We start from the raw sequence: 23,472 nt of genomic DNA on the forward strand, positions 1-23,472 counted from the left end.
GAGGGATGCAATAATGGAGCGTGCGTCTGTGTGGGTTGGAGGGGGTCGCTTTCACACCCATCCCCTCCCACATGACAGACGAGCAGCAAATTGTCGGCCTGTGCCACTTGTGTCACTTCCTGCGGAGAAGTGTCTCGCTTTGGCCATAGCCAGTGCCCGGTGTCAGAAAGGAGGGGGGAAAGGAGCACCCTGGCCCAACCTGGCGCATCCAATTTTCACCGCCACTCACGTCCTCTGGCCTGCTGCTCAGGCAGCCATGGCCTTTGGAAACCCACTCCAACACAAACGCACATACTCCAATTCACGACTCTCCGGAAAAAAAAAAAAAAGCTCACTCTCGCGTTCACCCAGCATTCACTTCAATTCAGTCAGCCTTCGCCCCAGCATAACCGCACTCTAACACTCATCCTCCACTTGAGCCCACATTTTCACCCTTGCACCGGCGTGCATATTTCTCACAGGCGGGGGAAAATACCTCTAGATACATTCTATCAACCTCGCACGAACTGCCCTCTCCTAATAGCAGCCCAGAACAGCTGACTCCCCCTGGGCTGGAACAGAAGCCCTTTTGACGTGCGGAGTAGACTTTAGTACGTAGCAGCTTTCTAATTTGTAATCGGCAGGTGGTTCGGGTTTCACAAAAGCCTTCTCCAGCTCCCTGTCATACCAAGCCACGCTGGGGGATTTTTCTAAATAGATCAGCCTCTTTTATTTTCGGCTATCAGCCTGGTACAGATTCCTGTGGCCTGTATTTGAATTTCATGAGAAACACTGTTAAAAAAAAAAACTGTAAAAGAAAGAAAGAAGTCGTCTGCTGCGTTCTAAACACTTTATCTAAAGGAATGTTAGGAAAGCAATAGCAGAGATATGAGCAGCAATGAGACTCCCCTACGCTTTGCAAATACTAACAGGGTAAAGGCACTGATATTCAATACTGGGTAAACTAATAAAGATATCTGGGTTCTGATACAAGCCTGCCTAAAGCACTGACTCACACTACAAGGGAAGGTGCTGAGGTCTACTCAGTGGTAGCAATGCCTTTCAAGCCTTTCTCTCAGTTCTGAAGACAGACAGCAGTGGGTGTATAAGGCAGCAGATAGGCAGTGTGGCTATGTGAGCTAACAGTGCTGAGCTGTTTCCAGCTGAGCTGCAGGGAGGCACCGTCTACCTCCCCATGACTCACACAGGTGGTCAACAGCTCTCAGTCTCGCCTCAGTGAATAATAGATGACTCTAAACTCTGTATTTTTTTTCTTCTCTCTCCCTCTCTCTCTCTCTCAAACATCTTTCAGCAAGCAAAGATGCAAGAGAAGCTTATTTGAGGAACAGGAGTAAGAGTAGGAGTAGATTAGAGGGAGCTGCATCTCTGACCAAAACTGCATTTGTAGGATCATGTGAAAGCTTCAATCCATCCAAAAGCACCAACATTTAGTATTTAGGCTCAATTAGTAACACAGCCCAAACCTTATATTTATGTTTTACAAACTACAACATCAAACTACCATCAACGTCTCATTATCTACAAGAATCAGAGGCAAAACTTTACCAGTATTATTTTCTGGCAGATACTGAAACCTCAAGTATCACTGGTTACCAAACACTGGGGTGGGATATACATATTAGGCAGCAAAAGAACAGTCAGTTCATGAAGGTGATGTGTTAAAAGCAGGAAACATGGGCAAGCATAATGATCTGAGACACTTCGACAAGAACCAAACCGCGATGGCTAGATGACCATGGTGATCTCAGAACACCATGGAGGTCTTGTGGGGGTTTCCTGGTATGCAGTGGACCAAATAAGGAAAAACAGTAACCCGGCAACAGGGTAATTGGCATCTAAGGCTTAATGATATACCCCATGGAGGACCCACCTCACAACTTACAGGACTTGAAGGATCTGCTGCCAAAGTCTTTGTGCCAGATACCACAGGACACTTTCAAGTCTTGTGGAGTCCATGCCTCAAATGGTCAAATCTGCTGTGGTGGCACAAGTTGGACCTACTCAACATTAGGCACCATGGTGATAACGTTATGGCAGATTGGTGTGCATATGCAAACACTTCTGTTCTCGTGACAAAATCTAGGAAAACAAGCTGTTTTGCCATTTCGATTACATATATGGAGTAATAATAATAATAATCTCAAAAATGAATGGTTTAGAGACTATGCCTAGATTCCATGATATGGGCCCTTTTAAAACAATATATTGTCCTATTCCAGTGTGTTCACTCTCCACGCCAAAGCATCCGAGGACTCATTTCCCCAAGCGAGCAGTGGCTCGAGTTTCTGTAACCTCTCTCAGCTGTTTTCACTGACAAACGAGAAACAGAAACCAACCAGCGAAAGCCAAATCTGCGAGCGGACAAAAGATACAGCGTTATTAAGCCGATGAGGAGGTGCGCAGGGCTCGGGCTCCAGAGGCTCAGAGAGGCGTTTGGCCCTGCCCTGCTGACAGGACTGCAGGCTTTGGGTGGCTGCGTAATTAGGTGACAGCTGTCCAGACACCCACAGGCGACCAGAGGAGCAGAGAAAGAGCGAGACAGAAGATATTAGAGAGGGTGTTCTAAGGGATGCACACGTCTCAAGAGACGGGCAAACGGCACACACACAGATCATGCAGCTCTCTTTCACACACAGAGACGCATACATACACCTCCCAGAGCCCCAACCACCTCCATCCAGCACCAGCAGCGCAGCCTGTGGCAACAGACGTCGCTTTAAGCTGCAGAGCTCCATTTCAGTGAGTGGGAGCGGTAATGGAAACAGCCCAGCCTGCTAGATGAACTCTCCATTTTGAAAGGGCCAGGGGAAACAGACTTTCGCATGCACGCTGCAAGGACACTCGTGCAGCTCCGGGTTTTGTAAAGGAGGACTGCAGATGGCCGGGACCCCGACGAGATATGCCTGGGCTATTGATCTCATGTGTGTATAATCTGCCGGCTGGATCCATAAGCTGCCTGTGTGCAGCGAATATCCGCAAAGCTACAGGGGGCCTGGACACAAGAACAGCACTCAAAGAGCTGATCGATTCCACTGCCCGCCCTGCTGAAGTCCACCCAGGCTGCCTGTAATTCAAATGCTCTTATAGCTTCCTGCACCCCCACATCTCCTACTCGCACATATACCCCGACCCCCTGTCTGTTTTTCTTCCTGCTGGAGCGTGTTAACCCTAAAATAACATGGACAACACTCAACTAATTTCACTTTAAATATTCTGGAGGTGTCTACATGCACTCACCCAAACGGATTTCAAATGGACAAATTGGCAAGTCAACTGCCATATAGATTGGCATTTCCAAAGCTTTCCTCTTTGTTAGGTGACACAAATGTCACAACAGCATTGGCAGATTACAGTGAGATAACAGATCTCCTCTCAGCCAATGTAATCTAGCTTTCCATGCACTGTGAAAGAGAACTATGCACCTAAAACCAGTCTTTATGTGTGCGCTATCCTCATAATTACTCCCCTGCAAATGAAAGGCCATGGTATGGGTGTTGATTTTGTACGCTAATGATCACTGTGGTCATTGGTGATCTCAGTCGAGGGGGCAGAATAAGGGTTGAGGACATTGTGCAGTGGTGGACAGCTCAACAATAGCTGCAGCAGAGCACACAACAGTGACACTATACATTTACAAATGTACCACGTGTTCAACTCTAAGCTTGTTTATGCGTTACTGTTTGGTTCAGGGCTTCGTTTCGGGCCACTGTTCTTTTTAGATCTTGATTTTTCCTTCATCATAAAGTAAATGAATCTTTTACAGTACAAACAGTGAAAATGAACAATGCGTGTAAAAAAGTTGCCTTACAAAGATGAAGCATTGAAGCATTATTCTGAACATTTACTTAGTAGTTTGTAGACCAAGAGCAGTTTTACATGCCCAGTTCTCTCAGTTCAATCCTGACAAAAACACTGCAGATTTTAGATTTCCTCCTCTTTTAACGCACTTAATTCTGCCCATCAGCTGATAAGTGAGGCCTTCGTGACAAACATAATTGGAAAGTACTCGGGGAAAGTAAAATTAGGATACTATCTAGTCATACTGGAGATGCATTTTAATGACAAGTATAAACAGGATCCAGTCAAAATAGATCCAAATGAAAACCTAAATTTTTTTTAAAATAAATCACATGCCTGTGCCAGCCTAACATGTCATAACTGAGCAATGCTCAATGCAGAAACCTTGTAATCAACAGTCAACAGTCTTTCTCAAAGTATTACTGGAACATAGCTTACCGTCCAACTAACTGCAGGGAAGACAGAATATTAGCCTAATAAGCTCATTTAAGGCCTGTTAACATCAAAAAGTCATCAAAAACCTCTTTCTAGCAGACAAGTGATGATCACTTTTTTTGACCGTACTGTCATTCAAATACATCCGGACGTGGAAAAGGCAGCTGCAAAGGTGAAAGTATGAATGCAGAGTGAGTGGGAGGGTTTCTTCAAGTGGGGGTGGGACACTTTCTCAATGTGATGCAGCACCAAGCAATAAATCCCAACAATGTTCCACAGAGTCAACTTTAACAATTTTTCAAACAACACACAAGACAAGTAGCGTCTACGTGACCTGGCAGAGAAAACACAGTTTTATTTACTACGAGTCCTTAAAAGAAGACGACATGACTAAAAGGCCAGAAATAGCCACTTTTTTGGCTCAGCATTAAAGGCTTAAACCTCTGAAACAGCCAACAGCACGTATTTTACGCTGCGGGGTAGTTTTCAGATGACCTAATCAATGCACGCTAAGCTTGCCATAAAAATGCTGGAAGGCAAAAGACGGAGAAAGCCGAGTGGGTAGACAGGAAACTCTTTCAATATTGTTTCCTATTATCTACACAGAGTCATGCATGCTTGTTAGGCTCTCTCCAGCAACAAAAGCAATTAATGTCGTGTTTCAGTTCTCTGTCTCTCTACCAGGCTCTCTCTCTCTCTCCAAACCCCCCCCTCTCAGACCCCCGAAACACCCGTCTGCTTTTCTGCCTGCTTAATACCCTCTCCAAGGGTGGTCAGTTTTACATATTGTGTGTCACCAGACGAATATAAAAGGATTTAACATTTAGCAGAGCTTAATCCAGCGCAGGCTTTGTGCCTACTTAAGCCACCCGAATCAAATCTGATTGCAATGAGGCTGCAGCAAATGACCACATACGGATCATGAGCACTGCACTGCAATAAGCGCTACAGCGACACACTGACAAACAGACGCGCAAGACTCGCGTCTTGAAAGTGGGTGACTGCTAGAGATGAGAGGATCTCCCGGGCAGGAAATTGAGTGTAAATGGAAGACTGATGCACAGGGGGACTGGGCGGCATATTCGATTCAATTTCATTTAATGCAAATGCCTTAACCGTAGATTGCATTAAAATCAAGACGGGTTTCATTTTCGAGAGGTGTGCCTTGTTTCCACTATAAACGACAAAACCAATAGCGTCCGTTAAGCTACATTACAGGCAAGCCAGCCCAAACACATGACATCATGTCCCCTTTACCTTCTCCCGCTCCCAATACACAATACAGATCCTTAAACCAGCATCTTAAAAGCCCCGTCTGTCTGAGAGAAGAGAAGCAGCCGCACTGGTTTAGTCTAGCAAACACAGAGGAGACGGGCTGTGGGGGTCACTGTCAGAAACAAGGCTTCATTAGGGCAGACAGCGCTTTCAAGGACCTTGCACAGATAATGCCTCTGAGTATATTATGCTGGAGGAGAAGAGGGGGTGGATTCTCTGCACGCACCTCTCTTTTCCCTTCTCCCTCACTCAGTCGCTCTTTTTTTTTTCTTTCTTAAGGGTAATGCAACTGACTCAAGCCCTGGGGAGAGGGTGGAGGTGGGGGTAGAGCTGAAATTACACATTGGCTATAATTTTCAGTGTCTTCACATTAAATAACTATGCACTGCCAGCGCGCTCCTACTTGACCTTTCGTTGCTGCTAGATAAATGAAAGACATGGCAGGGATGATTTAGGCCTACGGGTGTGTGCACGCGTGCGCACACACACACTGACACGCATGCAGAAGAAGACACACCGGCTGCTTTACAGAACCCAGTCCTCCACTGGAGTGTTGACATTTCCCCTTAGTCGCATGTACAACCAATTTCCAAACAGCAGGTGAGAGAGAGGCCGTGTTTACAGGCGGGGAAAAGGTTAGTGCCGGCGCTTTAGGCTCAATCGCAGCACCTAATAAAGACCTAATGGGCCCCATTTCACATTTCAAAAACGCAACAAAGGAAAGGAAAGAAAAAAAAAAAAACGCCAGAGAGAAAGATAACCGTCAGCTTCAGCATGTATTGGATACTTAAAAAAAAGAAAAACATTCTCAAGACCATCTTAAATATCACTGAGGCAATTTCTTTTATGCTTTCATCAAAACGATTACAATAAATTCACTTAGTCAGCGCTGGTAGCCAATAAAAACGCTCTCCTTTTCATCTAAACGATGGTTAGAAGACCGATGTCTTCTGACGCAAGTGCAATCCACTTGTGGTATGTTAATGCAGTGATATTAGTTATGTTAGCATAATATTATTGAACACATTCTTGTCCTATGCTGAGCTGAGTCAAAGCGTCTCGCTCAGCCTGCTTCAAATCAAAATGGGAACACATTCACCAGGCCAACAAGTTACCTTGACAACAGACCGGCATGTAATTAGCCCGGAAATGTGCCGTCTAGCATGAAGTGTGAAAATTCTTAATGAAGTTGAGAGCACTCCGTAAATGTTACTGTCGGAGTCTCAGCCGGATCAAAAGTTCCTCTGAGCTAAATGTCAGACTCAAGCCAGAAACGGACAGAGGCATATGAGGCGCTCACGAAAGCTCAACAGTTCACTAGTCAGACGCAGCCTGAAAAAAGAGCTTACCTCCAGGTCTGTAAACGACGTCATCTTCTGTGACGAAGGAGGTGATCTCGCCAGTCTCTGTGCGCTCGTATCGCGACTTCTTCTTGGGAAGCTTCTTCTTGCTCTTCTTGGTGGCCTCCTCGGCCGTGGCGCCGCCGGCCGCCTCGTTCTCCTCGTCCTCGCTGTGCTCGCTCTCGGCGTAGTTCTTGGCCCCGCCCTCCAGCGTGCAGCTGCGTCGGGGCCGTGAGCTCTCGCTCTCCCGCGCCTTCTCGCGCTTGTCCCGCTCTCTGTCCCGGTCGCGGTCCCTCTCCCTCTCCTTGTCTTTCTCTTTGTCGGCAGTCATGATTCGCCACGTGCCTTCCTCTGTCCTCTCACGGCTGGGCCTCCGTGAAAGGTAGACTGTGAGCCTGGGCTTCAGTCTTCTGAATTTACCAAGCAAACCCAGGGAAAATTTGGCCACACCAACAACCCCAGTGTTTCAGAGGAGCTGCAAGAGAGAACAAACAAAAGCTATTAAGAGACCGTTCCAGAGTAGATACCATAACACCTTAGACCAGTTGTCCCCTACGTCCTAGATCTGGGGTGGTGGGGGTATTCACAAGCTATCTCTACTCCAAAGTGCTTGAAGTGTGTCTGAGCCAGTGTTAAGCAAGGAGTGCAGCAAATCTGCTGTCTTATGTTAAGATGCTTTGGGAATACCATGGGTTTTTCCAGGTTACAAAGCAAACAAACTATAGGACCAGAATTGGAAAGCACTGGCACCAGCCTGTCTCTGTGTTGACTAATGTCGCTTTGTGTGTTACCAGGAAATTCTCTTATAAGCTACAGTTGCTAGAAAAAAAAGCTTATTAATATACATGCAATCAGCTGAATCAATCAGGAGCACTAAGCAGCACAGCTGCTCGGCACAGAGAGGAACATCAATGGGCAATCTCCTCCGCAGCAGCAGCGTCTGGCCTCGGGAGAGCTCCGAGCAAAGCTATATCAAAAGAACACAAACTTCAAGCTGCCTGCTTTATTCCTCAGTTCGTTTGGAGGAGCGGTGAGAGGCGGCCCAATGTTTTCCCACACAGTGACCTAAAGAAGGCTCCCCACAGCACTGTCTTCAAACAGCCTCTGCGGAACATCTTACAGGATATTAGGCGCAAAGACCTTCTCAACATCACAGCATTCAAGCCATGGTGGATTGCTTTGCCCTGTGTAACAATAAGGCATTAAATCGGCAAAGGCTTTGAGGCAGGGCCTGAACTGGAAAAGAGACCCTCGTGCACTCTGAGAGGAGCGGTTTTTTTTCTTCTTTGTATGTGTGTGTGTGTGTGTGTTGGGCCCAGCCCAGCCCAGCTGAGCCGTAGCGTAACGTAGCATAGCTTTTAGCACTGCAAATCAGAACCGACAGGCATGGAGAAGAGAACCTGGCTGCAAACTCCAGGCAGAAAACAGCTTTGGACCAAATCCTGTTTTTACAACCCTTACTGAAATGCTCACCACTTCTTTTTCCTCGTTTAAGCCAAGCCTCATGAAAATAAAGATCAATCATCAAAAATAAATAAAGTAACTGGAAGAGAAAAACAAAGCAGTGCGTGAAATGGCTGCGAAGGTCTAAGCGTGGCAAGGGGCTCTCTCTCACAGACTGCTTCACTTCTCCCCTTCCTCCTTCTCTTTAGATAAACTGGAAGGTATGATGATTGCAGCCTTTGGTGCGGCTAAAACCTGACAACCACCAACAATGTTGCCGGGGTGAATCCGAAAACACGATGAGGCAGATAGAGAGGAGAGGAGAGGAGGCAGCAGAGAATTGGGCTGTTTGTCAGAATCAGATGTGCGTTACAGAGGAGGTAAAAAAGGAAAGAGAAATGGCTTTTGGCAGGCACAGTGGCGCAGTTGACAACTCGGCTCGTCAATGGCAGCCTGTCATCTTTTGAGTAGACACCAACTGACAGGGCAGCTGCTCTCCTCGTCAGCCTCAATACAAACACTAGTGGCTGATTATGGAGCGCCCGTGTCACGGCCCTTTTAATCACCTAATGAGGAGTTACTGCACTGACCGCTAGGCTGCCAAAACACAAATACAAACACACAAATACACACAAACACCTCAAGGCTAACCACAAACAGGACAGTGTGAAAGTGACACCACAACCTTCTAAAGATGAACTTTGTGTTGAGGTAGGCTGCGGTCCCATATTTCCATTTCCGTATTCACACCTAGCTTGGTTATCAAAATTCGCACCACATACTTACATGACCTTTTAACTTTCACCAGACTACCACAGTACATCATCTGTACAGTATATTATTTATTAAAATTAACATTTGTACTTCTTATATGTCATAAATTAGATACATCTACATGTATGAATGGTTCGCCCAGCTGATCCAAAAAAAAAGGCCCCATCCCAACAGTGTAAACACATGCTAATACTGTTCGGTATTAGATACATAATCTTATTGGGCAGGTTTGGCAGGTTAGCACGCGAAATATTAACATCCTAACCCGTTTTCTACCAACATGTATAAAGTGATGTATAAGTGATGAAGCGTGGCTAAGCCAACATAAGTCACTGCAAGTTCTCCAGCCGTCGTTGCCGCTGCACATAGCAGTCACATAGTTATCTGCCTTTTTTATTTTTTTATCATTTTTCTAAATGCAAGCATCAACTCCTTCAACTTGCACTGTATTGTGGAATAAGTGTCCATTGTAACCACACTCAAAAAACTGCTAAGTATATAAACGGTTCTGAGTATGTATTTTGGATCTTTGAGTATACTCAGTTTCAACACTTAACTATTCTACATACTCTACATAAATTAGTTAGCATTAGTAATAGTACACAAATGGGAGACAGCCATAGTCTATAATCCAGGGTCTGCATGCTTATTATATGCCCCTATTAGCAGCAGCTAGTGACACAGGAACAATATGACTGATGCTGCGTTCGAGTGCTCGTCGTAAGGTTGTGTGTGTGTGTGTGTGTGTGTGTATATATATATATATATATATATATATATATATATATATATATATACACACACACACACACACACACACACACACACACACACACACACACACACACACACACACACACACACCAGATGGTTAACTAGTAACTACAGCTCCATTCTGTTCAGGTGTTTGCTGAACCATCCACTCACTAAGCACTGTGTGATCTCAAATGAAAGGAATTTAGTTAGCTAAGCTTAGGAGCGTAATCACATGTAAATATTATTTAAATACGGAAAAGGTAAAATGTCGTGGTATACGTCACATCTTTTAAACTTGTGTATAATCTAGAATCCCATTTCCCAGTCACCACTTGAACAAAGCATAATTATGCCTTTTGTAATCAAACATAATTTACACCATTTACCCCACATGTAGTCAATCAGCAAAGAAACGCTCAAGTTGTGCTTCTTCAGTTAATCACCGGCTCTGTGAGGCTAGCTCTGCTAACCAACCCTAGGAGTTAACAGTAGTCACCCATTTTTTTCCATAAATACACACCATTTCTCAACTCATTCAAACTGCATCCAGGTCTTTATTAAGGTCTTGCGAATTATATTATGTGGTTTAGGACACAGGACTCCTCATCCACAGCATCCGGTGTCTTAAAACCACATCAACAAGTCCACATGACCTTGGAGGACCTATAGATTCAGTTTGAGGTGACTACCGAATAATACAGTTATCCTTTCAACTTCAGCAAAAAAAAGAAAAAGACAAAAACTGTGGAAATTAAGCATGTTGAAGCTGAATAAATACATCTAGGCTAAGAGCGAACAACTGCAAATTAGAATGATCACAGAACCCATCTTAAGTATTTGATTTCTACAGTATACATAATAAAATCTTCATATCGCCTACCTACAGCACAGTCCATCAAAACATGTGTTCCCACATTTTTATTTGTAGGACCACAGTCCTCTTGTTCTACTGTGTGTATGGGTGAAGCGTTCCCACCTGTCAAAACGAGCCACACTAAAGAAAAGGTTTGACAGCTCCACACCAAGCAAGGCAGAGCTAAGTAACTAAGACGAATATAAACAGGCTGCAGAACAGCTCCGACATATGCTTCGCTTGTTTGACACTATGCTAAAGAGGGCCTTAAAGCAGGATCCGTCCGCAGTAGCAGTGGGAGAGGATTTTATATCACTCTGGTGTAAAAATATATGCCTCAATACATTTTTTCTGAGTATGCTGCTGATATCGTCAGTGCCTAAGGAACTCTGAAAAACTGCATCTTCCATTCCAAGCGGTCGTAAATGCTGTGATCTATATTGCATGGCATAAAACTCTTTTTAAATATCATGCTATATTTTTTTTTGCCACATTGCTCATCAGTCACCACCAAAGCAATAACCAGTCTGCACAAGCACATCCAAAAACACTGTCTGCCTTAATTGGTTCTTAAAATACTCTCTTTTAACTGTTCAATTTTGTCACATTCTCAACATCACCAGGGCATACTGGTCAGTGGCAATGCGTTTTTTTTTCTACAGAGAGCAGCTTTCCAGATTTATTTATGGCCGAGTGAAAGATTTGAGTAGGAGCAGCTGGTTCTACTTCAGCACATGTGCATAAAAGAACTAGACAGCACCAACAATAGACACATACAGGCTCTTTTGTTTCATTATGAAGAGATCTGCCCACCAGAAAAACACGGTTTAAGTCAAAGGTGGACCTTTTCCTATCAAAATCTTCTGCGGCGTCACACAAATGGCTTCATATCTTTGCCTACAAGGCTGCTTTTAACGCACAGCAGTGACAATGCAACCGGTTCATCTGCAGCCTGAATTTTGACCAGGACCAATTACGCAGTGAGCAGTCCTCCCCTGCATGGAGCTCACAGATGAATAACATGCTGAGGGGCAGGTGAGGCTTGAAGCCATTACACATCAATCAGCGGTGCAGGACCTTTTGAAAGATACCAGCTGTCTTAATGGAAAAGGGAGGGAGGGCGCGAGAGGGAAAGGGAGAGAGAAAGAGAGAGAGAGAGAGAGAGAGAGAGAGAGAGAGACAGAGACAGACAGAGAGAGAAAGGGATAGAGGGAGAGATGGAGCAAAACCAGCCATTTGTGAAAGCCGGTGAAAAGGCTTCAGGGGCTCAGCCAACAGCACCTATTTTACCATTTCCATTACTGCAATGAAGTCAAGGGGTGTGAGCCAGGAGGTTTTAAATAAAAATAAGTTTCTCCTTCAGAGCGGCGGAGAAATTAAACCTCCTAGGCCTCCTAACCACCCAGTTGCTCTCTCACTATTAACACATCACCTCACAATAGGTGCGCAGCGGGGCTCTATTACAAAACACACTCCTTTTTTAACATTACGCTTTCATGGCACCATGTTTTATTCATCCCAAATCACTCTCGCATTACTCCCACGGACCAGAGCCTCCGTCTGTGATTTTCTTTTTTCTTTTGTAACCAAAATTTACAAACCTACAACGATGGGAGCAAACATGCCGCCCGCCATTTTGCCGCAAAGCGAGAAGCGGATGCAGCAGGCCAGAATAGTCACCGTTCAATCCCACCCCCTACCCCCCACCCCAAAATGGACCGAACGTTTCTGTGCCACATTAAAAATGCGGCGATCAGCTCTGTATAATATATGCAAATCATTTTGCGATCCCAGATGCAACAAATGAGTTTTCAATCAGAGCATTATGAAACGGCAGAAGTATGACTGGCAAGGATTAAGACGGGCTTAATGCGAAAGGATTGAAGGCTGCAAAATACTCTCATATGATTAGGCTACATTTTTTATGAAAGCGAGATTAGCCTCAAAACACAGCATTATCTGCAACATGGTTAACTCAAATTTATCAGACAAAAGTCCGTATTCAATTTGCCTTCTATAGCCCGCAACAATGGTGGCATAAAACGGAGCTGTAATGAATTTGATTCTCCTCATCGGGTAGAAAAACTACAATCGCGCTAAACTAAAGAAAAGGCCCGCTATGAAAGAAAGACAACCCCACCAATCCTTCAAATCCAATGAAAAAAAAGAAACACAATAGCACCACTTCACTACTTACCACCCAGCAGGCAAGCTACCCCCCCCTCCCCAACTAAAAACCCTCCTCCATTGTGCAACACCATGACTCACTGGGCTTCTTATTCCATATGTCTAGAGAGCAGCTCATGTACAGCAGAGAAACACTTCACTCCTTAAAGCAATACTTTCCTAACCCATGTTTCAAACCAAAGGCTCAGGTGTTGAAAGCCTGTCTGCAAGTTTTAGTGAACACATACCGCACTTATTCATCTGCCACACAAAAGCCTCTACCTGATAAAATGAAGAGGAAAACCTCGACTGGATGGTTAACAGCCGTCTCCATTACAGGCCACGGTTGACTATTCTCAGCAATTACTCAGTCCTACTTAAAAAAAAAAAATGAACAGCAACCCTCAATGTGGTCTTGTACCACAGACCTTGGCACAAAGGAATCTGTGTTTTGCTGCACTCTGGACTCCAATGCCAAGGAGTTTTAAACATTAACACTACATGATGAGGATTCCTGAAGGACAAAACAAGCCAAACACAAAAAAAAAACAAAAAACACAAACCTCTCAAGACCTATTCCATGGTGTGAAGTGCTCCACACACGCATTCAGCCTTTTGGTTTGGCCTCACAGGGCCGAGAGAACTTCACCGAGCTTTTCTGAGGAACCGTTGTTGAGAAGAGCCAACCATTCTTCACCAGACCCTCCCCCACCAAAAACACACACACTCTCACCAGCACTCTGCAAACAATGCCTGTGTGTTCATGTGAACCCCTGACCTTTCCTTATTTACAGTATACATTTAGCAGACAACACAATCAGCTGCCGCTTATCTGAAGATGGATTCAAAAGCAAGGACGCCACAGCACCTGCACAGAAGGCCATCGTGATAGAGTTTGAAGGGGTCTGATGTGAAACGCTCCTTTCTAAAGAAACTCTGCGGTAGTGAAATAAACTAGACTTCAGAAAACTGAAAAGGTGTTACAATAAAACTGGTTAGGAATTCACTACCTGATGCTGAAGACATTATTTCCAATAGTTTTCAAAGAGGATTTTGGATTAAAACCTGCATTGCCTTTTTTTTTTATATATAATCTATTCAAGGTAGGAAGGTACATGCATGGCAAAATAGATCCTAAAGATTTAATATTCTATATTAGGAAAGTTTATTAAAAGTAAATGTTTGAATAAGGTATACAACACTGTATATTGTTAGTTAGCAAATGACAAAATAAAACAAGGCCTTAATCATTCATCATGTTCTGAAAGAAAGATGAACAGTGAGCCAAGTGCATAAGACAGAGGCTAACATACATCCCACTGCTGAACACAAATGGAAATAAGGTTGCATCTTATGTTCATTGTTCTTAATTAAAGTAAGGCCACATGTTACTGGAAAAAAAATAGGCCTTATTCTTTTGTCTTTGATAAGCTAACAAGCACGTTTCTGCTCATCTGAGTCAAATTCGCATGATTCCTCTGGAGGCAGAATATAGCATCAACATAACGTTAACCTATTTGACTCCTTAAACCCTGAACATTAGGCCTACACTCGAGTTCTTACAACTGCAATGCTCTTATATGTAACATTAGTTTCACAGACCCTACAACAGAACCCTGTGGGACACCACAAAATATGTGGAAATGTAACATACTTTCTGCATTTAAGAACAGGATCAATAACCGGATAGCAGAAGGATATAAAGGAATCGTAAATGCTGAACAATAAAGTGCTGAACTGTTTACTGTGCTGGACTACTGGGGGACAGAGAGACCTACATCGGGGCACACTACGAGCAGAATGGGAAAGGAAGCCTCTCATCATGTCTGCTTGGAAGGCTTATAAAAACTAGTCACAGAATCTTACTGTCAGACCAACTGATACAGTCTCCCACACTCCATCACAGCAGGGATGTCAACAAAAATCGATTTCATGCGCATCACTCAAGCGCACCCAACTAAATACGGCTAAAAGAAGCCCAAAACACAAAAAGAAATCTCAAGGGTAGAGTCAAGGTCTTATTAATTGTGCACCAACCTAATCTCTGCAACGTCTGAGGCAGTAAACCAGTCGCTAAAGGCTAGGTTGTGAGAATTCTAGTGTGCAAGTGCTTGTGTGACAGTGTGTGTTTGTGTGTGTGTAGTCCCAGCAAGCTGCACAATACCCCTAGGGGCCTGCTTCCCATCAGTGCATGTGTCTATTATCAGCAGCGTGGCTGAGAGCAACTTCATTTCACACAGTAATACCTGAGAGAGAGAGAGACACACACACACACACACACACACACACACACACACACACACACACACACTCTTACAAACACACTCTCTCTCTCACTTGGCTGTTTGTGTGTGTCGGGCACGCACGCACTGAGCACTCAGACTAGCCTGTTTGGAGAGAGAAAGTGAGTGAGAGAGTGTGCGAGAGAGACAGCGTTCCTGAGAGGCAAAGGCTGAAAAGCAGCACTCCTTCCGTTTCCAGTAAAGCGGACAGTTCTGTAGAGCGTTATCACAGGCTGGACGCTGGGGGACCTCTCTCTCTCTCTCTCTCTCTCTCTCTCTCTCTCTGTGTCGCGGATAAGAGCGCAGCTGGAGAACTGCGGCCAAGGGGGCTGTATGAAGTGCTAATCATCAATCTGCGATTTAATTGAGTTTGTCAAAGAAGCAGATTATTTTTTTTTTCTGAAGTCATTTTTTTCTCTGAAAGGCTTTCCCATATTCATCAAGCCTGTAAGAACATCAAGAGAGCCTTTCCCCACCCCACACAGTAATGTAATTTGGGACTGGAAATTATTTTAAACGCACATAGAGGATGTGCATTACAGCGACACGCGTATCAACCCGGCGGAGGAACTATTTAAGGCCTAAATTGAGTCGTTAGCTGCTAGCCGCTAGGCTCCTCCTGCTAGATAATGCTCATCAAGGCTGCGGCAGATTCGCTCACCCTCCGCCACAGCTTACTCTCCACCCTAGCATGCTCGATCAATACTAAGTCAATGGCACATAAACACATATGTCACTGTCCAAACCCATCCTAGACACAGATAGGGGATATTAACATTACACACTACAGCCTCCTCCCCCTCCATCTCCACTCCAAGCACCGCACCCCACCCCTCTGCCGCCTGCCTCAGACTCTGAATGCAATCAATCAACGCAATTTGCATACAAGCATTTGTAGCCTATTGAAGATTTGAGCGGACCTGAACGATTGTCAATGCCGTTTCTGGAGGGAAAAACTCATGAACACAACAAACACAGGCGGGAAGATTCACCCCAGCCCGAAAAGAGATAAGCTAGATGATGTTTTGTCAGTTGCCTGAAATGTCACACTCCTTCTGCCTCAGCCACAGAGGAGAACAGGGTAGAAAAAAAAAAAAAAAGAAAAAGAAAAGAAAAGAAAAAAAAAAAAGAGAAAAAAAAAGAAAAAAAGACAGAAAATCCACCTAGACAGCCCAGGCAGGGGGGTGGCGGGGCTTGGGGGGTGCAGAACGAGCCACTGGAGCTGAGTGACACCCACTGAGAGAGGCTGAAAGGCTGTGAGGAGCTGCCATACTCCCCCCTCAGCCCCTGATCAAGCCCAGCAAGACACGCTCACATGAGGCCCTGCCCTGCCATTCTGTCCCTAACCTCATTTTCTTCCTCTCCTTTTGTGTTCACCTCTATATGGCTAAAACAGAACCACACAATATTAGAAATGAGACATTTATAGTTCTGTTAGGTGAAAGCATCTGAAACTGTCAAAACGCTCCAGAAAACGAGCAGCGTCTCGATTAAAAAAGGCTTTAATTAAGTCCTTGCAATCTACTTTAAGTAGAAAACGCATTTGCCAAATCAGTAGAAACTAGGGGGTGTCACGATACCAGACTGTGATGAGCTGATTGAGAAATTGTTTTAGTCTTGGCTTAGCCTTAATTTAGGTCTGGGAAATCAAATGTGTGTACTTTCAGTGCTTTCAAAACTCTTCCAAGTCATTTAAATAAAAGGACAAAGCAATGAATATATATTTACTGCACCAGTAAAAGCAGGGTTTCGGTCTACATTTTGTGTGGTGCCACTGAGGGGACCCTGAATGTAGCTTGAGAATCACTGATTTAGGAGAACTGAATCAGGAACACTGAAAAAAGTACTAAAATGAAAAAGCAGTAAGCAGCTAAACACATAAAAGCTTGTTACTATGCTGTTTCTGATTGCTGTTTTCAGACTCACTGTAACTAGTGAGTGCTAAATCTGTCTTTTTTATGATCCACGCAGTTGTTTAGTGTTCAGTACTCACGATACCATCAACATGCTCAAAACCCAAAACAATAAAAGCACATTCATATTGCACAGCCCTACTCTACACTAAAACTGCACTGAGCATTCAACCATCAGGATGAGGAGTTTCCAGAAGCAATGCCATTAGGTCAAAGCGTCAAACCATTTCCAGACTAAATTATTTATCTATCTGGTCGCTGCTGCTGCTTCTTTCGTTCTTCTTCTCCCTCTTTTTTTTTTTTTTTTTAAACCCCAGCAACTGGCGGCAGATGGTCCGAGAGAACAAGCGGCGCATTCAAATACACGCCTAACGGCTCTGCCAAGAGCACCTCCACCCTAGATACCACAGGATGGTATTACCTCTAATTAGGAGCGGCTTTTGTTTCTGGATCAAGCCACCTCTCTCCTGCTCCCTCCAAACCGCAGGCTGCCTCGCTTTAGGAGGCCGCAGTCTGCCGTGGATAACACCCTCTTTGTCACTCCCTCTTCTCCGCCACTGAAGGCCCACACAGCTTCAAATATAAATATGAAATTTGGGAGACCGGACGAACCACAGCACTATTTCCGACGTCAGCTACCCTTCTAAGTAGGCATGTGTGGGGCTACAAGAATGCTTGGGATAGACTCGGGAGAGCCTGCAGGGACAACACAACATAATTCAGTTGAGTCACTGCTTTGCCTCTTGCAATGTCTGTTACTTAACAATGATCTCCTGAAACAGAGAACACCACCCCGAAAGGCCCTGGACGGGAACAAAAAAAGAAAAGAAAATAAAGAAAGCATCAGATCACGGCTCGGAATTGCCTGTGTACTGTCTGGGCGCAGGGTCCAAGCAGACGGCGCTGTAAACATCATTTCAGATTGTTTCCTTGCCTGGGAGCAGGCAGACAGGAAAGGAAAAGGGGACTTGGGGGTAATGAAAATGCTGCTACTGGAACAAGGCAGGATCAGAAGCTCCTCGATCCTTCACGGACAGCTCATAAAACATGCATCGACTGGGACTATTACCGACCCTAGCGTTTTAGTGCACCCTGCACGCGCCCAGGAAAGAGAGCGCACTTACAAAACCCATATCCGCACCGGCCCCCCGCACTCCTTCCTTTTTTTCCCCCCCTTCTTCCCCCCTTTCCTTTTTATCAGGCTGATTTTCATGTGAGAGAGCAGCTGTTTAGAGAAAACATTAGTAGAGAGAGGCCTCCGAACAAAAGGCTGCCGCAGCCCGGCGAGTTCACGGCGTGTTTCTAAAACGCTGTACAGTAGCGATCAGGAGATTAACTCGGCCCATTCATGTGTGAAATGGAGACTTGATCCCAAACTGATAGCGCAGCCTGCCTCCAGCAAACAGAGGGCGGAATATTTTTCATCAATTCGCAACAACAACTGTAATATATTAGATTACCTCCCGCATCCTTCACAGCATTTGCAGAAAGCAGGTTCTGAAGATGGTCCCCCCCCCCCTTTAAATGACGAAGAATCAGGCAGGCGGTGGCGAAGCCTGCGCTGTTCCTTATGGAAAACTGTGCTTAAATCCAGAGCGTTTCGGCAAGGGGACAGAATGCTGCGAAACAGCTAATGTGAGGCTTAAGCATTAAGCAAAAAAAGGCACAAATGGCCTTCATTACGGTCTAAATGCAAATAATACTATTAGAAAGTAATTGGGTTTTTTTTTTAGTTTTTTTATTATTATTATTTGGTCATCCATTTGATGAAAAGCTTTTAGCAGAGTCTGCCATCTACAAACCAAGCCCCAACTGGGCCAAAAAAAAGAAAAGAAATCCAAACAAACTCTTGGGCAGATAGCATAACGTATTCAGTCATGGGAAACACTAGATTCTACACATAATGCTGTAACTGTGTTCCATGACAACATGTTATCTTGCTCCAGTTGTGTTTCAGCAGCGCCATATCTACAGGCTTCATGCTCATGAGCACGCTTTTTGAATTTCCTCGGCGTGGCAAGGAGCGAACCTCCAGGGGCAGGTCTGTGTGGGTATAAGTTAAAATAGCTTGCGAATGCATGGCTAAGCTTATAAACAGCCAGCGTGAGCATGTTTGCCACAGAGCCACATTCATCCGACTGTATACGCTTGTGTCAATCTAAATGAGTAGTCCATTGACTGCTGAGCAACTGTATTTCCACTAAAGTGCACACTGGGCTGGGCTAATAAAAAGCTCGGCTGAAGTGAAATGTGGCCTGACCTTTCCGTATCTTTTCTTTCAGCGGCTCCTTTACACAGATCTCTAGTTCTCCTCATACATCACCCTGAGGGGGAAGGAATAAATAAATAAATAAACAAACAAATAAATAACAACGATTCTGCTCCACACCCTGCCCAGTCTTCTGAAAGACCGCGAAGACGACATCTTGTCCCGGCTACCAGGATGACTCAAGGCTCTCGTTTTCTGGTTAAACTCATAGCCTCCCTAACACATTGCCTAGACTGCAGTGAGAATTTTAGTTCTGTTTAAAAAGGCTGCACAATTCCCCATTCATAACATCTCTTCTACTCTAGCATCTTGCTATTAATAATCCCCACCAAAGCTTAATGCATCATTCATGTTGCATGCGTCCCCTTATCCGTTTTTGCCCTTGCTACAACAAAACGTACCAAAGATTGAGAGAGATAAAGCTGCCGGCACTCAATGGGCCAGCGAACTCACACCAGTACTCCCTGAAGGTCTTGTAGCATTAACAGGACTGAGATCAAACTAGATCACCCAACCCAGAATTAACTTCAAATTTAGCTTTACAAGATACCCTTGTAAGCACATGTTACAAGTACATATCTGCTGAATCCAATACAGATTCCCAGACAAGTGTGTAAAATGTAAAAACTGGTGTAGTGTAGTAGATAACACCACCATGTTTCCTGTGGCAGACTAGGGATTGGCTCCTTGGCATTCAAGCACACTACGCTACACCTACTAACCTGAGTAACCTGTATGACATGATTCAAATTTAAGTTGCTCCGAACAAGAGCATCAGTCAAATGCCATAAACGTACGAACTGGGGCTAGAGTTGCTTTAATTATCACTATTATGAAATAAGTCTAAAATGTGTCAATTTCTAAATTTGTAGATGGTAACAAATGCAGCTAAATTAATACAATTCCACATTTCTGGTGCAGTATTCAAGAGGCACTTGAAAAAGTTCTCTGCGGCATGCAGTCCATTCAGTAAACATCAGTCTGATGTTAATTTGATAGACTCTAGTAAAAAGTGTGATAGATTACCAGAGATAAATTTATCTTTATCAGGTTTATCAGGTTATTAAAACACTTAAACTGTCCTAAACTCTAAAATGGTTCTTTGGGCGAATGCCACAGAAGAACCTCTTTTTCCGTTCATATAGAACCATGTTTGTAGCACAGATGTGTTAGTGTAAAGAACCTTTTAGCAGGCTAAATAACTCTGACGGTTATAAGGTTGTTGAATTTAACAGTTCTTCACAGGCACACACAGGTCTCTATTATGAACATTGTTCCTTATGGAACCAAAAGTGGTTGTTCTATGGCTTCATTCAAAGAACCATTCGAAGTACTTTTATTTTTAAGGCTACATCTCTTCCAACACATGCACATCAAAGCCCTGACCACACAGCTATTCCAAGGGTCTAAATGTGCTCAGAGAAGAACGTCAAGTTCTCTGCACTACCACATTACCATCACCAGGGACCCGATGGCAAGGGCAGCACATGACACAGCTGGGCACATGGCAAAGCCCCTCTCTCCCCCTGTCACTACACAACACACTCACTTCAGGTGATCTAACAGAAGAGAACGCCCTCCCATGCTCCACAGCAGAGGATCGTAATTAGAAACTCGGCAGAAAGATCATCAGCTCGCATGTCCCTCATCAGTCACGCCCAGCCCCCAACTGGGCCTCAACAGCAAATCAAAAATTCAATAACGAATATGAAATCACTGTAATTAACGTGCACGGGAATGCGGGTGGCCAAAAATAAACGGGACATCGGCGACATCATTCATTTTGTGTTATGCGGAAATAATCTGCGATCTGCATTACCAAACTCGGCCCCACGCAAATTAGATTGGAGCTAAGAGCTCCATTGATCTCAGCACTCATCTGAATTGGCCACGAAGAGCTGGTAATCCAATCCGGCCGCTCGGAAGTGCCTGCAAGAGCTGCATCTCCACAATGGAAACATTCTGTCCACAATGTAATCCATTGTGTTCATTCAGCAGACAAGAGTGTGTGGCGCTTGGAACCTGTCCGCTTACACTAAAATGGCCAAAATCGTTGCGAGTCTAAACAGCAATTGAGTGCATGAGGGAACACAAGAAGGCCCCATTTTCAACTTGGCTGGAGAATCAGAGCAGTCTCATATGCTGAGCCTGAGCCAGGAACTGCGTTAAAAAAAGAAAGAAAGAAAGAAAAAAAAAAAAAAAAAAGTGCGCCACTCAAGTCGCAATGACATCGGACTGACTCACAGAGGTAACACTCAGGCGGGCTGTAGCGCTCCGCCAAACGTAAGGTTATTAACTCTGTGACCGAGTATGCTAGAGAGGCTTTCATTTATTTCATAACATTTAAGGACTATCTATGGCTACTATAGGTCCCTGAGGGGCAATGGCAAGAGTTCAAAACAAAAACACGAGACTTGGCTCCCAAGTAAGCTGAGCGAGAACAGATGCCAGCGAGCATGAGCATTAGCAACCATTAGCGTTGCTAACAACAATCGGTGGTAACACAAGTCCAGCCAACAGCGAGAAACGGATTATACGTTCACTCATCTAGGACATGACACAAAGGATACATCACCATAAACTGTGCTGACTGCTTCAGACAAAGACTGCTAGCATGCAATCTGGCTTGCTCAAGTGGAAACTGCCAACAATGAAAACGTCACCCTTTCGCAAGGCTTGGTCAATACAGTTCACAAGTTACATAAGTGTGAACCGAGCAGGCATTTCGCTCCCCAACCTGCCAGCACGAGAGCACAGTGACACAAGCTGAAGCCATGCCGGAGTCAACAGCTAACTAATCTCATGTGCACTAATAACCTTGGGCTTGCTCGCCATTCCATTACTTTAAGGAATAGAGCAGCATATAAATAGCGGCTCCATTTCTCACCAGCGGTCTGTTACGGCTCTATTTCAGCTTCCCCATCATTAAATATTTATCCCTGCAGAGTGGCGGCTCATACCGAGGTGATAAGCATTTACCAATCCAAATCTCTCCTGCCCATTCCCCCCACCCCACACACACACACACCCCTCCTCCACCCCGCCTAAGAAACAGACACACGTTTCAAACGGATTATCTACAAGTGTTCCTTTAATCAGCGCAGCCCAGAACTGGAGCTGGCTCCCTTCACAACACTCCCAAAGGAAAGCCTATTTCTAGACTTATCAAGAGGAGAAATCACTTCTATTATACACCAAGGGTATAATGAGAAAGGATGCGGTTACTCTAATGCCAGCAGACTCCATGTGTAGCAAAGGATCTTCTACCAAAAAAGAAAAAAAAAAGGGGGTGTGACATGACTGAAATATTCTACATATCTCTGGAACCACTGCTTCCTTTATTTGTGAAATTGTCTATCCCCTCAACACCCCCTCCAACAGCCCCCACTCCTCACCCCAAGGCTGGAATGGCTCAGTCTGGAAGCAAAACAGATTTGCGTTTGGCAAATATGGAAATGATCCTTAATCAAACAAGAATTTAAGCAGCGCTGCTGCTGCCGCTGCTTGTGCGAGCGAGAAAGCGGCTGGATCTCTGCGAGCATGGCTTCTTTAAGTGGAGAATGATAAAAAGATTTCATGCCTCAGCCTTGTGGGTGGCTACTGTTGGGTGTGAATGCGACTCCAGTGAACTCTGCGTGCTTCAAAAGCTCCTAGGGTTGACCTACAGTACTTCACAGGTATTCTTGGACGGAGAACAAAAACATCTCTTTTTTTCAGACTCGACGGGGAATGGTCTGCCAGAGGAATGGCAGCTCAAAGCGCACCAGCTGAATTCCAGCACCAAAACCAAGCCTACACAAGGGCTGCAAGCTGTACAGAAGACAAAGCAAAAGGATCTAATAAATAGCTAGTGACTAGCCAAGACCCTGAGCAGTGGGCTCTTCTACAGAACAATTCAAAGCAAGGAAAGAAATGGAACAGCCTGTTTCGCTCGGGCACTTGAAAAAATTCCCAGCAAGTGGACCAGAAATGGAAATTCTGCGAGCAAACGTAAGCTCTTCAAAAAGTGCGTCCACTTGTGTTTATAAGAGGGTTGTAATGGTTACCTGACAAACGTATAATGGAACCAAATTTATATCTTATCTTCCTCATAGTAGCCAATACTGGTCTCTTTAAGAACAAGAGAGTATTGTTATTTTTGGTGGGGATGTCCTGTCCAACCCAGCAA

The 23,472-nt window shown here is 44.6% G+C and overlaps 2 protein-coding genes across 4 annotated transcripts in view; both read right to left on the reverse strand.

The window, feature by feature from the left end:
* The window catches only part of eno1a (enolase 1a, (alpha)), a 331,916-nt gene that overhangs the window by 218,130 nt on the left and 90,314 nt on the right, over positions 1-23,472 (reverse strand). The gene's annotated exons all lie outside the window — the stretch shown is intronic.
* Positions 1-23,472, reverse strand: part of rerea (arginine-glutamic acid dipeptide (RE) repeats a) — a 182,612-nt gene that overhangs the window by 87,415 nt on the left and 71,725 nt on the right. For all 3 annotated transcript variants that reach the window (XM_072696159.1, XM_072696160.1, XM_072696158.1), the window contains exon 2: positions 6,858-7,323. In XM_072696159.1, the coding sequence (XP_072552260.1) occupies positions 6,858-7,179 (322 nt within the window). In that variant the 5' untranslated portion in view covers positions 7,180-7,323. The remainder of the gene's footprint in view (positions 1-6,857; positions 7,324-23,472) is intronic.

Source organism: Salminus brasiliensis, chromosome 14 (genome assembly GCF_030463535.1).
Source record: "Salminus brasiliensis chromosome 14, fSalBra1.hap2, whole genome shotgun sequence".
Lineage (NCBI taxonomy): Eukaryota > Metazoa > Chordata > Actinopteri > Characiformes > Bryconidae > Salminus > Salminus brasiliensis.